Source organism: Crocodylus siamensis, chromosome 6 (assembly GCF_052110815.1).
Source record: "Crocodylus siamensis isolate JL-2025a chromosome 6, ASM5211081v1, whole genome shotgun sequence".
Taxonomy (NCBI): Eukaryota; Metazoa; Chordata; order Crocodylia; family Crocodylidae; genus Crocodylus; species Crocodylus siamensis.
This window is the reverse complement of record NC_143400.1, coordinates 25598100-25617303: the sequence shown is the minus strand read 5'-3', so window position 1 is coordinate 25617303 and position 19204 is coordinate 25598100. Positions and strand designations below refer to the sequence as shown.

Genomic DNA, 19204 nt, shown 5'->3' with positions numbered 1-19204 from the left:
CCCCGCCCCTTTATTCGCATAAGACTCCCCCCCCCCGAGGGGCAGGCGCGGATTGGCGCGTGGGATGCAAAACGCGACGCTGATTTGCATGCCCGGCGCGAGGCTTGCTGGGAGGACGGCGCGCGGGTAATTTTGGCTCCGTGTGCGGCTCAGTGCGCCCCGGGGCGGGGTGTGCGGCACGGGAACAGGCGTGAGGGCGCGGGAACCTTGAGTGGGGGTGGGGGTGGGAAGGAGAGTCACCCTAACCAGAAAACTGCAGCTTGGCGGAGGTTGATATAGGAGCGCGGAGGCAAGGTGCAGCGGGCCGGGGGAAGCTCGCCGGTGAGGCCACGAGCGGGGTGCCCGTCACCCTCCCTCCGCCTCTGGGAAGGTCTGAGACAAGGGCCCGGGCCGCCCCAGCAGGGCGCCGCCCGCGCGGGCGGGTGAGCCCCCAGCCATGGGGCCCGGCCGGGGCCGCCTCGGGCAGGAGAAGCGGCCGCGCCTGCGCCGGCGCCCCGCGGATGTCCAGCCCCGGCCCGGCTTGGGAACGACTCACGGCCGGCGGCGCGAGTGCAATGGGCCGAGGCAGCGCTGCCCGCGGGGCTGCAACCCAATTCAGACTACTCTCCCCCGGGCCACGGTTTTTCCTTGCAGCTCCCTAGCCGGGATTCATAAAGTTTCCTTATATTTGCATAATTATAAGTGCAATGATTTAATTATTATTATTATTATAATTAAATGGGCCACCTCAAAATGACATTTCCATTTTTCAAAGCCGCAGACATCACACTGGCGAAAGGGACACAGGACAGCCAGTCTTCGATGGACATGACAGCGCTCTGGACCAGGAAAACAGCGCAAAGGTTTTATTACAAAAGGTTAGCGTCTCCCACATCGCGCACCATCTTGTCCCCAGGCAGAACCTTGTGCCCCCCGCAACACCCCCATCCACGATCCTCCGAGCACCAACTCCCCTCTTGGCCCAGAGATCCTTGGGCTCCAGGACTGGAGCCCCAGCCCACGCTGCGTTTCGGGTGCTGGGGGCCAACAGCAGAGCCATGAGCGAGCAGAGCAAAAAGTCCTCTGGTCGGGAGCCGGTGCGCGGCCAGCTCTTGTGTGACCCAGGCACCAAGCAGGGGATCTGCCCAGATGCTGTTCATGGATGACGAGCACCTGCTCTAACCCCCCGGGCCTGAAGTTTCACCCTGGGACTCGTGTCCAAGCCACCAGAGCACTTCTGGACGTAGCGGCCACCACCTCCCCGATGACTCGCTCCTGTGATTACTTTGCGATCCCTTACTCGCAGCTGGAATCTCTCCAGCATCAGTGCCCAACTCCTGGATCTTTCTAACTGTGGCTGTTGCCACTCACGGGCACTTGGGAGTCCCCGCTTCACTTCCCTTTGAGGAGCTTCCAATTTGTTGGAGACGCCGATGCCCAGTACACGTGGAGCAGGGCATGGCTGCGGGGCTGGAGAGTGATGAGGTTGCTGAGGATGTTACAGTCCCCCGTCTCGGAGGGCTCCTCACAAGGCCAAGGGGGCTACAGGGTCCTCTGTCCTCGCAACACAGTGTGGAGATTTCCAAGTCCCCGTCTCCTCCGGCACGGGGGTACATAGGGCTACAGGGTCTGCACCTCTGCAGCTGGGCACCCAGTGGGCCAGGTCTTTGCCAGCCTGGTGCCACTGGCCCCCAGTGTGGACACGCTGGTGCACCACCATGTTGGAGCGACGGTGGAAGCCGCGGCCACACTGTGGGCACCGGTGGGGGCGCTCCGCTGTGTGGGTGTGCTGGTGGCAGATGAGGTTGGAGCTGCGGTGGAAGCACTTGCCGCACTGAGCACAGACGTAAGGCTGCTCGCCGGTGTGCGTGCGGCGGTGCACGGTGAGCGCCGAGCTCTGGGCGAAGGCCTTGGGGCAGTCGGGGCAGCGGTATGGGCGCTTGCTGGTGTGGCTGAGCCGGTGGGTGGCCAAGTGGGAGCTCTGGGCGAGGGCCTTGGGGCAGTCGGGGCAGCAGTAGGGCCGCTCGCCAGTGTGGGTGCGGCCGTGCACCACCAGGTCGGAGCGCTGGGCGAAGCCGCGGCCGCAGTCCCTGCAGCGGTAGGGTGACTCCTCCAGGTGGGCGCGCTGGTGGCGCCGGTGCACGGTGCTGTGGGCAAAGGCGTCCCCGCACACGACGCAGCGGTAGGGGTGCTCTCCGGTATGGCTGCGCCCATGCCACAGCAGCTCCGAGCTGCTAGGAGAGCCCTTGCCACACTAGTCGCGGCAGTAGGGCCAGTCAGGCTAGTGCGTGAGGCGGTGCTGGGCCAGGTTGGAGCCGGTGCTGAAGGCCTTGGGGCAGTCGGGGCAGCGGTAGGGCCGCTCGCCCGTGTGGGTGCGGCCATGCACGGCCAGGTCAGTGCGGCGGGGCAGCAGAAGGGGCGCTTGCCCGTGTGCCCACTGCGCCGGTGCACGGCCAGGTTGGAGTGCTTGCCGAAGCGGTGACTGCAGTCAGGGCAGGGATGCGGGTGCTCGCCGGCGTGCACGCTGCGCTGGTGCTTGTAGAGCCCCTAGCTCTGGGCGAAGGCGCGGCCGCACTCCTCGCAGACGTAGGGGCGCTCCCCCGAGTGCAAGCGCCAGTGCACGATCAACGTGGAGCTCTGCGAGAAGGCCCGGCCGCACACCGCGCACAAGTAGCACGGCCCAGCCTCGTCTGAACCCTCTGGCTCTGGGCCACGGTCCAGGGCTGCCCCAGCGCTGGCCTGGCCCCTGGCCCTGGGGTTGCCACCACGCTCAGCGCCCTGCACCTGGGTCTTGTCCGACATCCTGGCACCTGGGGGGAGCAGGGGAAAGGTCAGGCTGGCCTCGGGCCCCAGCCCCGGGTTTGCAGGGGCCAGGGGGCAGCGCCATGCCCGGCCCAGGGAGGCTGCAGGGTCAGGCCACGGCCGCCAGATCCCAGCGCCGGGCCCGCACGTGGGGGCGGGGCCGGGAACTACAGCTCCCAGCAGCCCCGCGGCGCCGGACCACAGCTCCCGGCATGCCCTGCGCCCACCCGCCGGTAACCCTTTCGGCGCTGTGTGGTGTGAATCAGCAGGTCCGTGCTGCTAATCCGCCTTCTGCTTCTCTGTTGTTCCCATTCTTCTGCTGTCTGCTTCCTGCTGGATTTGCTTCTCGCTGTCTGCTCCCTGTCCACTCTCCTGCTCTGCTTTCCGCTCTTTTTCCCCTCCATTCTTCTGCTCCCTGCTCAATTTGCTTCCCTGCTTTCTGCTCCGCCACCCTGAGTCCGACTTCTCGCCTGCTCCACTTTCTGCTCCCTGCCCCTTTCTGCTGCTCTGCCCAACACACGCACAGCCTGCTCGTGCCGTGCGTTGCCCCCCGTCCCGGGCGATGCCAGCGCTGGGGTGTGATGCGGGGTCTGGCGAGGAGGTGGGCGGTGGATTTGTACGGGGCGGTTTGTTCAGGCGGGGATGACTCGGGAGGTCCCGTCCAGCCTGTCTGCTCTGTGACCGGGGCTCACCCCTGAGTTGCGGCTGGCTCTGGGGCACAGAGAGGTGACAGCTCAGCACAGCCGGCTCCTCGTCTAGCACCTCCACAGAGCATCCTTGTGACAAGCCCCACCATTTCTTTCTGTGCTGGGCTTTTCCTGCCAGCTGCGCAACACCCACAGCGCGTGAGCCCTGCTCTGCGGAGCTGAGATGTGGCCAGCAACACGTCTGGGCACCTGGGCCTACACATCTACGACAAGTGCTAGACTGGGATGAGTGACTCACCATGCCCCGTGGGGCAGGAAGCACCAGGGCCCAGCACAATGCAGCAGTGCTACATAGAGGTGGCCCACCCAGCACGGCAAGGCAGCCAGCTGTGGGGTGCCGGGCGGGGAACAAGCATGAGACTCGGGGTTACTCCAGTGCTCCAGTTTCACAAAGTGCAACCTGTCTCCTTTTCCACCAGGTGCAGCATATAACAATCAAACCAGCCTGCCTTGCTGACTACCCAGCTCTAGAAAGATATTTTTCAAAAGACCAGACTAAACCCAGCTTTATGCAAACTGCTTCCTCCTGCCTGTGGGCTTCTCAGCACAACAGTGCATCAGCCACATCCTTTGCTGGCAGAAACCAGCACTGCCCCATCAGTTCCAGTATGGCAACAACCAGCTTACATCAGCTGAAGATCTGGGCTGCTGACATCGGTGGAGCCATGGGCCAGCGGATACTAGCTGGAGACCTGGCTCTGTGGACTGCAGTGTCACTACAGCTGGTTTGCACCAACTGGAGATTTGGCTGCATTGACTTCAGTGGAGCGATTCTTGATTTATACCACCTGGGGAAGAGCCCCCTGACTTAGCTGGAGCAATCATTGCTGACTCCTGATTTACTCCCCTGCACTCAGTGCATGACTGTATTTAGCACAAGGGGGTTGAGTTCAGACCACACTAGGGCCAGGATAGTGGGCTCTGGCCTCACTGTCCCCAGTGAGTGACCTTGGATTTACCCCTACAGAACAAAGCTCTGACACTGGCCATGGGTGCAGCTTGAGGCTTGTTGGATTTTGAAGCTGAGTAATCTCATTTTGCCGGCAGCTCAGCTGGGCCCTCTAGAAAGCAGCTCAATTTTATACTTGACCTGTCTGGATAGGTGAGGTCCCCACTTGAGCTGGTGACGGGCTTCCCAGGTGTATTGATTTCTGCCTCGCCTTAGGTGGCTTCACCCAACACAAAACCTTTCCTGACCCCACCCACCCGGATGAAATGCTGTGGGCAGAAAAAACAAGAAATGGAAAGTGAAACTTCTCACAAAGAGGTTTATTACTTGAGAGAGGAGCAAATTAAGTTTCATTCTGCTGCAGGAACATTTCTCTGTCATCTCCAAGAAGGTGTCCAGCGTGGCGCTGGAAGAAGGAGAGTCAGCAGACAGACTTGCTGGATGGAGGTTGGTGGTGGGGGGTAGGGGGTTGGAAGGAATGGCACATTGAGATCTTGGGAGATGGGGTATTTCCAGCTCAAAGTTGTGGCCAAGGGGAGCTACTCAAAACAGCCAGCAGCTGTTGAGTATGAAGCTTCCTTTGCTCACCACCTGGTACTGAACAGCTGGCTCACCATTTTCAATGCAAAGCATTGGGCTTTACAGAGCCCTGCCTGGGTTGCAGAGTTGCCAACCAAAGGGAAAACAAAAATCACTGCCAATCTGCAATGCTTTTACTGATAACCAAACGTTTATACTGATGTGTTTTTTACTGACATCTGTTTTATATAATGGAAGTGTAACCCTTCAGGCTGTGTTGGCAGTGACGAGGACAGGGTTTAACATTAACCCCTGTAGTAAAAAAACCTTGCAGATTGCAAGTTAAAAACTCCCTCTTGGTTGGCAACCCTGCTTGACCAAAGCAATGGTTTTACACCATGCTGCCCCCACTACTAACTCCCACACTCTGACCCTCCCAACTGCACCCCATACAATGCTGTCCCCACCTTACCCCTGCTGGCCTTGCTCCTCCCCATCCCAGCACAGCCCCCCATGCACTGCCTCACCTCCTCCCAGCCTGTAGCTCCATCCCAGCTACACCACCCCACTTCCTGTGCTTTCCTGGCAAGCAGCTGTTAGATGCAGGGGCCACCCTGATGGGTTGGGCCCTGAGGGTGAGATGCTTGTTCTCCGGTTCTGCTACAAGAGTAGAGGCCACCTGGGCTGACAGACTGAACCCAGGAGTTCCCCTTCCCCATGTGCTTTGGCCCACTAGATCCCAGTCCTCTTCCACAGCTAGGAAAAGAAGCCAGGACTCCCATCCCCCGTGGCCCGACACAGTAGACTGGATTCTACTCGCAACTTGGGTAAAACTTAAGGGTCCTGTCTCCCACCCCTACCCCATCTGCTTTAACCCATTCAACCCCACTCTCCTGCTAGGCCTAGGACTAGACCCCAGGAGCACTGATTCAGTTTTCTAATCCAAAAACTCTACTTTTCACCTACAGCTCAGGGGAGACCCCAGGCATCCAGCCCCCCAGCGATCCTGGCATTGACTTACAACGGCCTCTCTTCAACAGTTTCAGAAACAAACAAGGACTAAGATCCACTTGGCTCCTTCCTATTCTCCCTGGCTGTGCCACTGACCTGCCCTTCTGTCCTGGGTGTTAGAAGGAACAAAAGGGACCCCAGCACCAGGCAGTAGAACTGGGAGCAAGCTGCAAACCACCTCAGGAAGATGGTAGCCTCAGTGGGGGGAGCTCTCAGATGCTTCCACCCCCCTTTGGGCAACACTGAAACAAAGGAGGCACCCAAAGTTGACCAGGAGTGCCATGCGCTGCACTTGGGGCCAAGCTCTCCGGACTGTACCCAACCAAAGATCTCCCAGGGTGACCGGCAGGGCCACCATGAAGAGGTCCCTTGCACCAAAAGTACCCTCTTTGTCACCCCCGCAGAGATGCGCCTCCTGGAGCAGCTGCTGGGGGCCTTAGCTCTGTCCCTGTGGAAGGTAGAGGTCACTTGGCGATACCAGGAGGATGCAGGCACCATCGTCTTCTCTGGCTCCCATGAGGCAGGGCTGGCAGCCCAAGTAGCCATCAGCCAGATGCTTATCAGGGTGAGCCAAGCCGTGAGGCCAGTTCCCATCCACCCCTCATCAGCCAAGCTCCGAGTCATTGGGTTTTACGGCCTCCGGCAAGGGCTGAGTCTGTACCTCTGGCACGGGGATGCCTCTGGCCTCAGGGGGGATGTGATCATCAGCATCTCAGACAAGGGAGGCTCAGATCATGGTGCTAGTGTGCTCTCCCAGAGGCTGCTGAGCCAACGAGGGGCTCCCCACACCCACGTGGATGTTCTCCTGTCTCATCTCGGACCTGGCGAGCTGGGAACAGGTGCTCTGCTGCTAGCCCTTCAGTCTGCGTCCCAGGAACAGCACACCTCTGTGGTCATCTGTGTCGATCCTGCAGGCATATGGATGGCAGAGGCTGTGGCTTGGGTGATGTCCACGTTCACCAGCAGCCACCACATCTCCTCACTCAGCAGCATTTCTGTTGTGACCAGTGATGGTGCTCTTGCAGATGTACTCCATGCAGCTTGGAAGAGGTACTGGCCGACTGGGGGGAACCAGCAGGAGCTGCTGGGGAAAGTCCTCCAAGCCCAGGAAAGTGTCAGTGTTGAAGTGGTCGCTGGCCCCATGGCAAACCAGAAAGTAAGTAGGGGGGGCGGGCATTTGGGACACCTGGGGTCTATTCCAGCTCAGCCAAATGAGTGAGATCAAGTCATTAGATTGGGCATGACTTGGAGTCAGGATACCTGGGTTTTGCTCCCAACCTGGCAAGAAAAGACAGCTTTAGACTGGGGGCAGTGCCATGACCCAGCACTCCTGGGGTCTATCCCTAGCTCTGGGAGCGGGGTGGGCACTGGTGATTTTGAACAGGAAACTAAATGCCTCTGATTCTTGCTGCTCTGTGGGAAGAAGGCAGCCTCAGGGCTAGCCTTGCTCTGACCCAGCAGGGCTTGCGATTCCTGGGGCAAGCAGACATAGCTAACTAGCTTGGCTCTCTGGTTTCCTTCAGACAGATGTGGTGGTCTTGCCATTGGCTTCAGAGTTGCATGGGTGGTACTGGTGCCGGGAGGCCCAAACCCTGGCAGAGACGGCTTTGGCAGCTGCACCCCGCCTCAGAGAAGCAAGTCCAGGAGAGGTGAGAACGGTCCCGGCCGATGCTGTCCCAGATTTGAACTGCAAGATGCTGTATGTGGTGCGACTGGATGAGGAGCAGCTCTGGCACCAGGTAATGGAGGACCTACTAGACACCCCACAGGTCTCAGCTGCAGCCCCCGTGGCCTCTTGAGGTTTGTGCATGCCTGGATTTTCATACGAATACTAGGCATTTCTTCCCCCAGATGCCCCTGAGCTCCCTCCGCCCTTGGCTGTTCAGCAATTGTACTACATGCCTAGACCCAACTTTCCTACTTACAAGTCATCTGTAGAGGCTGGCTTGATAATGGGATTTAGGTGTCTGACAATGCAGAGAGGTGGGTACAGGGATTTATGAAAGGACCACAGTGAGTTAAGCAGACATTTGCTTAGGTGCCTCTGAAAGTCTCCCTTGGCTTTCAAACATACATACCTGGCAAATATTGCTGGCTAAACCAGGTTGTTTTTGCATCCCCATGTCATTCCCCAATGAAACATCCTGGAAAGAGTATCTGTTTTCTAGAGATTTTTTTTTTTTTTTCACTTGGAAGAAATGGAAACTAAAACAATGATTTTTTGCTCTTATTGTTGAAAAGCATTTTTAGTAAACAATTTAAAATTGAAGTTTTTCACATGAAGAAATGTTCAAAACCAGAACATATTTACTGAAAGCTGATTTTTATGTTTTTGGGGTTTTTTTTTACTGAATACCAAAAATATTGTCAAAAGCTTTTGAAAATCAAATGGTGTTACTAAAAACTTTGTTTTGTTTTGTTTTTTACCATAAGCAGTTTTTTTAAAACACACTATTTCACTGACAACTAAATCTGTTTACTGAAAGCCAATATTATTTGTATGGAAAATCAATATTTTGCCTTCAGTTTCTGAACACTGGGAGTTTTCCTCAAAACCAAGGGATTCACAGAAAGCCGGTTTTTGAAAACTGAACATATTTATTGAGCATCGAAACTTTTATTGTAAGCTGTAAGGGCAATCTCCCTTCTTTTTTTGCTGCAGTGCAGTTTTGTCTCAGAGAACGGAAATCCTAGCTAAGAGCGTTGGACCTGGTAAAGGGATGCCCCAGTGATGGTGCGTGGCCTGGGTTAAACAGACAGTCAGACTGGAGGATTAACCATCCCTGCTGGCCTTAAACCTGTTGAAAGTGAAATAACCTACCTTCATTCTTATCTCTTTTTAGTGATTTTTTTTTTTTTTTTAAAGTTTCATCATTATTTTGGGGCGGGGGCTGGCTCATGATTTTTTAATTCCTGGAGCTGCCCATACTGCTGCAAGTTTTCTGATTGTCCATAGAGAACCCCACAGGGAGAAAAAGCCTGGACTCCTATAATACCCAATTCAGAAAAAAACCTGAACAACTTGCATCATTTTTAAAGGACCACAAGCGATATGTAACTTGTGTTTTTTTTTACCTTCTGCTGCTATCTGATGGCTGCATTTAGCCATGCGTAGGCATCTTAAAATTTGTTTCCGAGTTAACGAGGAGATTGTATGAATAGACCAGTGGAGGGCATTTTGTACGTGGTGGGGGGGAGAGAGAATGTGTAGGAGTAGATGGGCAAATGGCAGGTTATAGCACAGGTGATGTAACTTGAGATCTGGGATGCCTGGCTTTGATTCCCTAGCTTTGGAAGGGGAACAGGGTTTAGTGAAGGAGCTGGGAGCTAGAACTACCAAGTCTGTTCCTATTTTAAGGCTTAGGAAATACCCATCCTTGTCTCCGCCCCAGCAGGTCATCCGTCAAATTGTGCAAAGCTGCCTCAGCTCTTTCTATGGCTCTTTCCTGCGGTCCATCTCCTTCCCTCTGATACAGCCAGATTCTGGGGCAGGGATGAAGGAGCAGGAGGCCCTGTGTGTGATGCTGGATGAAATCAACCGCTTCCTGAAACACAAGCCTAACACTTGGATGAAGCTGGTGCAGATCGTCTGCGCCCCGGGCCTGTCTCCTCCTGGTTTGGTAAATGGGGCAGATCAGAGTGGGAGTTGGGTCACCAGAGTTGGGACCGGTAGGAGTGTGGGGTCTAGTAGATCAGATCTGGGGGCTGGGACCAGGGATTCCTGGCTTAAGGAAAAGCATGGATGCTGGTGGTCTGGCGTAGTGACAAGACGCCTGAGAGTCTGGACTCCTGGGTTGTGTGCCAGTTTGGGGAGAGGATTAGTTCTTACATCAATTGTACAAATGGATACCTTTTCCCCCTTCTCTCCCAGGTGGATGACTACATCAAGACGCCCACTGGTAAGAGATGCAAAGTCTCTTGTGAATACCAAGGAAGAACTGAGTTAACGCAGGAGATTCCCCAGTCATCTGCACTGCAGGCCTAATGCCAACAGCTGAGCAGCTCTGACTGCACCCATGCAGAGAGCACTGCCAAGTTTCCAGACCCATGGGGAGCACCACAGGCTGGATGATAAGGCTTCCAGCCCACAGACTGGTTCTTGGTCAGCCGTGGTTTATGCAGTTTTAGTGGGAATTGTGTGTTTAACTCTCCTAGGCTTTTTGGAAATCCCCAGTCCACAAGCATGCTCCCTTGTTCACTGTGAGGTGGACTGCATTGCCTAGTGATTACAGTGCAGGGAGTGTGAATGAATTTTAACAACCCTTGGAGCAGTAGGACACTGATCACCGTTGTCCTCCTGCTTTACCTGTGGCAGATGTGGGTGTTATCCTTTGTAGTTAGGTGACAGGGTTGATTGTGTATTTCAGTAACAGGTTACATGAGGATTTGTATCATTTGGACAAGGATGAAAAAAGCCTGCGTCAAGGAGGGGGTTGGACTAGATGACCTCTGGAGGTCCCTTCCAGCCCTGTTTTTCTATGATGCTGTGATCTTCTCACTCCTGCAGAGGCCGTGGGGTTCTGTCAGCTGGAAGACCCCCTCTTTCTCCGATACCTGGATGAGAGCCCAGCTACCTTGCATAAATTTGAAGGACAACTGAAGGCAGCCGGTTATGGCTTTCAAGCCTATGCTTCACAGGGTATCCTGCTATTCCAGGCCAGAGCCAAGTCCTCAGACCTGCACAGCTGGGAACCAGCTTTCCGATCCATGCGAGAAAAATTTACAGTCCACCGTGGGCTCCAGATGGACCTTTTGGGAGTCCTGAGTGATGAACCGTCCCTGGTGGAAAAGTTCGGGTCCATCAGAGTTTATGATGGCATGTGTTTTGTGGGCCTGGTCTGTGAGATGGCACGGTTCCTTCAGAGTCTGCAAGCGAAGGCCTTCCAGAAGCAGGTGGTGACCAGGCAATATCCAGCTGAACCAATGCACAGATATATCATTGTCAAGGACATGGTGGACAAGGAGATCCAGCTCTCCAAACACCATGTGAGCATTGACCTTCATCAAGGCAGTCCAGCCACCATCACTTTGCAGGGGCCTTGCGGGCAGGTGACTGAAGTAGAGAGACGGCTGGAGCAGCTACTTGGAGACTTCAGGGTGGTGCCAGTCCCTCTGTCACCTCTTCAAGCTCAGTTTGTGCAGGAACTCTGCAGCGAGGTCTTTTCTGAGACCTTCTTTCTGGAGAGGGAAATTCCTGTCCTGCTGTGTGTCACAGTTTCCTCTGCCCTTCAGGAAACCCCCACAGGTGTCTTGGTGTCTGGGCTGGACTGGAATAAGCTGCAGGAAGCGGCAAAGCTGCTGATGAACCTGGTGTGCCAGCAGACTGTTCTGATAGAAGAGGGACTGCGTTGGGCCACGGAGTGTCAAGAGTGGGCCGAGTTGCTGGCCAGGCTGGGGGCAAAGAAGGATGTAGCTTTTCATTTTGACAGACCCAGCCAGGGAGTACTGACCATGGTGGGTCTCCATCCCCATGTTGATGAAGCAGAGGCTGCTGTCAGGGAATACCTCGACAATAACTCCCCGGTGCAGGAGAGGTTGGCCGTTCTCAGGCCAGAGCTAGTGGAGGTTGGGGAGGAACTGCTGCGCATAATGGACTGGGAGAACCCGCAGGTCAAGGTCCAGGTGTGCTCCAGCCCTGGGGCTTTGTCGCTGGAGCTGGAGGGACTCCGAAAAGATGTGCAAGAAGCCCGCAAGGCTGTCAGGGCTGACTTACTGTCCCTGATCCTCGGCATAGTGGCTGTGAGGGACCGGGCCCTTGAGGAGTACTTGACTGGGGCTGGAGAAAGCTTCCTTCAGGGTCTTGCACAACAGCTACAGTGTGTGGTGAGCTTACGAGGAGGAACCTGGAGCACAGACTGGGAGAGGGGGCAGGTAAGACATTGCTAGGAGTTGTTCATACAGAGCCTGTTGAGATTGCAGCTGTGGCTGGGCCTGAATTAGATACCCAAGTTTTGGCTGTTGGTGACCTACGAAGGGTGGAGGGGGTTTTGGTTGAAGTGTCTGGGACACAGAACCGGAAAGAAACCTCCTGGGTACTGGAGTCCAGTTCCCTCCTGTTGCAGGCCCCACATCAAATCCCGTTTATAAATGGATAAAGTTCTACCATCAAAATATCGAGGTTGCTTGTGCAGCTACTTGTCTTGAGAGGCTCTTCCAGACCATGGAGTATTTGCCTTCTGTAGCAGGGGGGCATGGTCCTCATCTTGGGATCTCTCAAGTGGATTTTAACAACCCTTGTAGCAGCAGGACACTGGCTGCCATGGTCCCCCTGCTCTACCTGTGGGAGCTTAGGAAGCTATGCCTTGTGGTTGTGTAAAATAGGACTGCTTGTAACAGGTTAGACAAGGATTGGCATGGGATGACCCTCCTTCAGGCAGGGCGAAGGACTGGATGATCTCCTGAGGTCCCTTCAAGCCCAGCTTCTGTTTGATTCTCTGACTCCCAGATCCAGTTCCTACCTCTCATGACTTAAAGCATGAGAACTGGGACCAGAAGGCCTGGTTGTATTCCTACCTCTGGGAAGATCCTGGATCCAGGGGCTGGGAGTGGGACCTATGAATTATGCCAGGAAGGACTGGGGGTGGTTAGAGGTCCTGCACTGCATTCCCTGGTTTGCCCTGACTGCCCTTTCCCCTTCTTCCTGTTTCTCCATTTTTCCACCTGGGGTACAGGGCTGGCAGGCCTCGCCCTTCACAAATGTTGAATTTGTAGAAAGACACATAATGAAAAGTGAGACTGAGTATGGTGTGAGACAGGAGCTGTGTGCACCTAGGACTTAGCTCTGCACTCACTGCTTCTGTGCTCACCCACCTTGCTCTGCACTGTTGCCAAAAAAAAAAAAAAAAAGGCATTTTTGAAGGAACTGGCACAAGCATGAGCATCTTACTGCAGCTCTGTCCTTTCTCTCCAGAGCTTGGTTAACGAGAAGATAGATGCTCTAAGGAAGCTTCCAAAAGGCAAGAAAGGTAAGAGCAATCAGATAAAACAGAAGCAATTCCAGGATAGCTTGTGGGGCAGGCAATGGGGCTTCCAGGATGCTGAAGGAAGTAGTCCAACTTTAGCCCTAGCACAAACCTAAGCCCTAAAACCTAAGCCACAACATTAACTGTACCATTAATCCTGGCCCCAACCTCAGCCGTAAGACAGGGTCAGACCAAGGATCCATCTAGTCCAGTAGTTTGTCTCCATAAGTGGTGAGTAGGGTATGATTCAGATTTGAGTATAACAAACAGGGTGTATGTAGTGACCTATCCCTTGTGAAACCCTCTGTTTCCAGCAGTCCTAAGTTTATGGATGTCCTGAGCCTGAGGTGGCATCCCTGACTGTGTTTAGTCGCTCCTGTTGGTCTTATCCTTCATAGATTTGTCTAGTCCCAACTACAGCCTGAAGCACACTTTGAAAACCCCAAACGTTAGTTGATGGAGATCAAGCTTCCAATGTTAATTTGACCAACAAGTGGAATTAATCTGAATCTATGAGAAGCCTGAGCTCACAGCTCTGCCAGTTCACCTCCTATGCCCAAACCACATTCACTGATACCCCAGCTCAGGGTTTGTTCCCTCATGGCTCTCCAAGTGCTCTTCAATCCTGACCCACAGCTGAGAAATTCCTCTTTACCTGTAAGTGTGGCTCACCTTGTGCTGTTGCTTCCCATTTAGGAGCACTCTCTCCATTTGCAGAGGCCTCGGAAAGGCTGGTGATCAGGATTGTGGGCAGAGAGGACAAAGTGGCTTGTGTGAAGAGAGCTGTGTCTGGTTTCATGACTCAGTTCTATGAGGAGAGCATTTGCAATGCAGAGATAGTGGCTTTCAGTGACCAGACTCTCGAAGACCTCAGCAGGAGATCCTTCTATCGTTTCCCCCTCAGCCTCCATCGCACCCAGCGAAATGCACTCCGAGTGCGTGGTTTTCGAGAAGATGTGGATAAGGCTGTGGCAGCTGTCTATGCTAAGATCCAGGCTGCCCAGGCCAAGCAGGTGGATGCACGGGTCCTGTATGGGCTGGTGAAGTGGTACCACATGTCCCATGGAGAATGGTCCCCATTTGATATAGCCATCAGCCACCAACTGGAGAGTGAGTATGGGAAGAAGCAGAAGAAGACAGTGATCATATGGGAGGGTCAGAGAACGGAGGTCGACCTGCTAAAGCAAAAGGGATTTGTGCCAGGCAGAAAGACCACCATCAGCATCAGGAGGGAGATCTGCTTGGAGGGTGAGACCCTTCATTCCTTTGTACTTTCTCAATAAGCTGGATATCAGGGCTCCTAGGGTGGAGGGGGGCTGGCAGGATTGGGGAAGTGAGATCCAGGGCCTTTCTCCATTTAAAGACTCCCCCACACCCCAACCTCCAACTATTTTTGTTCCAGACAAGGTCATTGCCCCACATTGGGAGCCGATGGGTGAGGGCCTCGTGAAGATGGTGGAGCTTCAGCCCAGCTCAGAGGAATACCAGGAGGTGGCCAAGGGTTTCAACCGTACAGCCAAGGGGTTCTCCATCCTCAAAGTAAGTGCAGTGGGTCAGGGATCCCACTACCCCAGTGGGTGGAGGAGCTTCAGACTAGGATGATGGACTGGTGGGCTCGGCCCTAGGGTCACTGTGAAGCCAAAGTGGGTATAGAGAATGAAACAGAGGGGTAACTGAGCAGTTCTGCAGCAGCAAGAGCAGTAGCTGGCAGAGGTACAAAAGGGCAAGCTGCCATTATGGGGATCAACATGGAAGCTGCTATTTGAAATGCTTAGGCAGATCCAGGATTTTAGAAAAGTGGGGGCGATATAGCTTGGTAAGGAGTGAGGTAGAAAGCCCCTGAATTACTATGAAAACTCTCCTGACTTACCTCATGGCCCTAGGGGGGGCTAGCAATGCCTAGCCTTACCCACAGTGTGCTTTTTCCCTATCTCCCTGTAGATAGAGAGGGTCCAGAACAAGTTCCTATGGGTGTCCTACTGCTGGAAGCGCAGCTGGATGGTGACGAAGAACCCCCTGGGGGTGAGGAATGAATGCATCCTTTACCATGGGACACAGCCTGAGAACTGCTGCTCCATCCAGGAGATTGGCTTCAAAAGTACCTGTAGAAAAGGTAGGTGTAAGTGTGGGGTGATTCAGACAAAGCCATGTGTGAGACCTGGGCCTGTACCCCATTCCCCACCCAGCAAGTCAGCCAGTCCTACTGTCCTGGGACCAGATCAGAACCCAGCCCCTGCTGAGGGAGAAACCTACATGTCCCATTCTCTACCACCTGAGCCAGCCAGTTCCCTTTCTTGGGGTCTAAAGTGGAACCAGTGTCTCCATAAACTGGAAAAACCCTGTTTCCCATTCCACACCCCCCTAAATCAACCTCTCCTAATGCTGGATGGGAACTCATGCCCTCTAAAGTGGAAAGCCCCTCTTTTCCTCTCTCTCTGTCTATATGTTGATAGTCCCTGTTCTCTCCTCTCTTCTTCCCAGCTGGACTCTATGGACAGGGTCTATATTTTGGTGTGGATGCCTCCCTATCTGCTTTCTATGCTGAACCTGATTCCTCTGGGCACCGATTCATGTTCCAGGCAAGGGTGCTGACGGGGCAGTTCACCCGAGGGGAGGAGAAGATGGCACTGCCCCCACAGAAGCCAGATGGAAGTGGCCGATATGACAGTGTGGCCAACTTGGCTTCACGTCCCACCATGTTTGTAACCTTCTTTGATGACCACGCCTACCCAGAGTACTTGATCACCTTTTACGGCACAAAGGTGCAGCACTAATGATCTGGATTCTTCGTTCGATTGACATGGTGCCAGTCTCACTAATGTCAGCAGGGAACAAAATGAGGGAAACTGAATGTGTATGTGTGTGTCTGTCCCTGCTGTCCCCAGGTGGCAGGGGCAAGGCTTGCTCTTTGTGTGTATGTATGTGTGTGCCTGTCCATCTGTTCCTACTGGCAGGAATGAACCTGACTCAGTGTATGTGCATGTGTCTGTCTACTATTCCTCTCCCCTCCATTGTCTGAATTCAGAATTATTCAGCCATGTGTCACAGACTACTGCTGACAGCCAATGAAACATCCCCGTGGAGTGCCAACAAGCATCCTCAGCAGAGGGGAAGTATGCACTACTGCCATTTACTGGATGGCATCATAACAACTCGTCTGTGTGTCTTCAGCCCAGGCTGCCCATGTTGAGCAGAAGACCCTGGGATACCTCTGCTGTGGCGCAAAACCACAAAACAAAAGGGGTCACACTACATGATGCAGACTCCCAAGCAAAGGGAAGCTGCGTGTCTGAGCCAGGGGACCATAAACACCAGTTCTAATGTGGAAAGAAGGGGTGGCTTCATCAGCCATTTATTGGTCAACCTATGATGCTACGTCAGTGGGTAAACTGAATGGACCATAGTACTTCTACCATGGCCTCCAATCAGAGTCATAGGTGCTGAGGCCAGAAGGTTTGTCAGATCATTCAGCTTGACATCCTGGATAGCTCAGGCCAGAGAATTTCATCCAGTGACCCCCTGCATTGAGTGCAAAACTTGGGTTTAGTTAAACCAAATGCAAGGTGTTACAGCAAGGGATGGAAAACAGAAGGGGATAACACTGATTTGGAAGTATCACTGATGAAGGAGCTTTGGGTTATTTCATAGATTTCATAGACATTAGGGCTGGAAGGGACCTTGAAAGATCATCAAGTCCAGCCCCCTGCCCAAGGGGCAGGAAGTCCGCTGGGTTCACAGGATCCCAGCAAGATAAGCATCCAAATTTCTCTTGAAGGCATTCAAAGTAGGTGCTTGAACCACCTCTGGTGGCAGGCTATTCCAGACCTTGGAGGCTGGGACAGTAAAGAGATTCTTCCTTATGTCCAGCCTGAAACCATCTTGCAGGAGTTCATAACCGTTTGCCCTTGTCATCCCTTGGGGCGCTCTAGTGAACAAACGTTCCCTCAGATCTTGGTGGTCACCCCTGATAAACTTATAGGTAGCCATCAGATCACCCCGAGCCTGTGCTTTTCAAGGCTAAAGAGTCCCATGGCTCTCAGCCTGTCGTCGTAAGGTCTGTTTTCCAGACCTCTGATCACGCGTGTGGCTCTTCTCTGGACTCTCTCAAGATTCTCCACATCCTTTTTGAATTGTGGGGCCCAAAACTGGATGTAGTACTCCAGCTGCGGCCTCACCAAGGCCGAGTACAAGGTGGAGAATGACATCCTGGGATTTGCTTGAGAAGCATCTGTGGATGCAGGCCAGTGTTTTGCTCACTTTAGTAGCCACAGGACCACATTGCAGGCTCATGTTCATCTTGTGGTCAGTTATGACCCCCAAGTCCCTTTCATCCGCAGTGCTAGTCAATGTAGCACTGCCAAGCCTATAAGGATGCTGCAGGTTTTTCCTCCCAAGGTGGAAAACCTTCCATTTTTCAGTGTTAAACACCATCAGGTTCTCTTCCGCCCATTTTTCATGAGCCTGTCCAGATCCGCCTGGGTTGCCCTCCTGTCCTCAGATGTGGATGCTTTACTCCAGAGTTTGGTGTCATCGGCGAACTTGGCGAGTCCGCTTCTGACTCCAATATCTACATCATTAATGAAGATATTGAACAATATGGGTCCAAGGACAGAGCCTTGGGGGACCCCACTGGTCACAGGGCACCATGATGAGTGACTTCCATTAACCACCACCCTCTGGGTCCGACCACGGAACCAATTCCCCAGCCAGCGGAACGTGGTGGACCTGAGGCCGCACTTGGCCAGGTCTGCCAAGAGGTGATCGTGGGATACTAGCTCGAAGGCTTTTTTGAAGTCAAGATCTATGACATCAATCTCCTCTCCCTTGTCCAGGTGATAGATGTATTGCAGACTCAACATGACTCAGCATCATAATGCTGTCATAGGAAAAGCAAATGAAAATGTGGGCTGCATAAATGGGAGCATTACATGTAGGATGTGGAAGGTGATTGTATCACTCTACCCAGTGCTAATTAGGTTTCAGCAGAAATAGCGTCATGTTCTGGGCCCTGCTTGATAAGGATGTAGAGAAACTGGAGAGGGTTCAGGGCGAGTGACAAAGATGATACAGGGACTGGAAAGCCAACTGTATGCAGAAGGACTAAAGGAACTAGATAGGTTTCGAGAAAAGGAAATTAAAGCAGGACACAGCAGTAGCTTTCAAATATTTGAAAGGCTCCCATAAAGAGGGAAAAGCATTGTTCTCCTCTGCAGTGGAGATAGGGCAGAGGACAGTGATTTTAAATTGCAATAAAGCAGATTCAGATTAAATCTGAGGAAACCTTCATAAATGTAAAAACAATAGAATAGTGGAATAAGATTCCTAGGAAAGTTGTGGAATCTCTCTTTCATTGGGCACTTTCAAGAAATGTCAGGATAAGCATCTGTCCAAGATAGTTTAGGAAGTGAAAATCCTGGTTTGCTGGAAGGTGTTGTATTAAATGGCCCCTGAAGTCTAGGATTTTATGAAAGCATCTTTTCCAAAAGCATCCTGGCTGGATTTGACCTCTGCTGTTGGGAGATTGTTTGTTTCTATAGTAGTTAAACACTCTCCGTGGGGGGGGGGGAAATGTGCCTTATTTTGAATCTGAATTGAATTTTGAATTTCTTCATTTTGAATCTGTCCTATTTAAACTTCTGGCTGTCAGTTCTTTTTCTACTTTTGTCTGTTCCATGGCCATCTTGGTATTTTCTCTTGTGTACTGTAATCAGGTGACCTATGAGTCTTCTTTGTAATGGAAGAAATGGAGTGAGCATTAATGTAATATAATACTCTGTAAGGTATTGCCTCAAGCTTAAAAATAATTTGGTGTTGCCTGAAAATACTAATATCAGAACTGGATGCAGAATTCCAGTATCACTATCGTCTTTTCATCATTACTGCCTCTTCACAGCATGTGTGTAAAGGCACATCTATAAGCTTTTTGGCTGTTTGGGAAGTAAACTTTTGTCTCTGACACAGCATCAGAGCTGTGGGACCCTTTGCTTTGGTTCTTATGAATGAGAAAAGTAGAGGCTGAACATTTAATAAACAAACATTTAGAAAAAAATGGTTGTGTGTGTCCACAAAGAAGTCTGTTTGAAGAAGTCTTGGAGGTGCAAGAGCATCGGTTGGAAGCCCCAGAGTTGCTATTCTATGTTTTGGGGGACTTTTTCTTAAAAAATGAAAACTGAACAAATTCATGCACAAAGTGGAATATGTTTAATTTTCAGCAAACACATTTTTGGTGGTTTGTTAAAAACCTCAACATTTGGGGAGAAAGAGATGAAGACAGA

At 52.8% G+C, this 19204-nt stretch overlaps 1 protein-coding gene, 1 non-coding gene and 1 pseudogene across 4 annotated transcripts; 2 read left to right on the top strand and 1 right to left on the bottom strand.

Moving 5' to 3' along the window:
• Positions 1-228: 228 nt before the first annotated feature.
• Positions 229-18967, top strand: LOC149861833 (uncharacterized). 3 transcript variants are annotated; one of them, XM_090053259.1, is made up of 13 exons: positions 229-321; positions 755-857; positions 3908-4884; positions 5925-7123; positions 7491-7706; positions 9363-9587; positions 9839-9866; positions 10475-11838; positions 12878-12932; positions 13626-14177; positions 14332-14468; positions 14871-15042; positions 15411-18967. In XM_090053259.1, exons 4-13 carry the CDS (start codon positions 6155-6157, stop codon positions 15701-15703), a joined length of 4011 nt encoding a protein of 1336 aa, XP_089909385.1. In that variant the 5' UTR covers positions 229-321; positions 755-857; positions 3908-4884; positions 5925-6154; the 3' UTR covers positions 15704-18967. The 3 variants fall into 3 exon arrangements, with proteins under 3 accessions (XP_089909385.1, XP_089909383.1, XP_089909384.1); XM_090053257.1 differs by having other exon boundaries at positions 9360-9587; XM_090053258.1 differs by lacking the exons at positions 229-321; positions 755-857 and adding an exon at positions 3107-3382 and having other exon boundaries at positions 9360-9587.
• LOC149861835 (Nuclear RNase P) lies at positions 304-615 on the top strand. The gene has a single exon (XR_016443403.1).
• On the bottom strand, positions 806-2914 carry LOC149861834 (uncharacterized; annotated as a pseudogene).
• Positions 18968-19204: the final 237 nt, after the last annotated feature.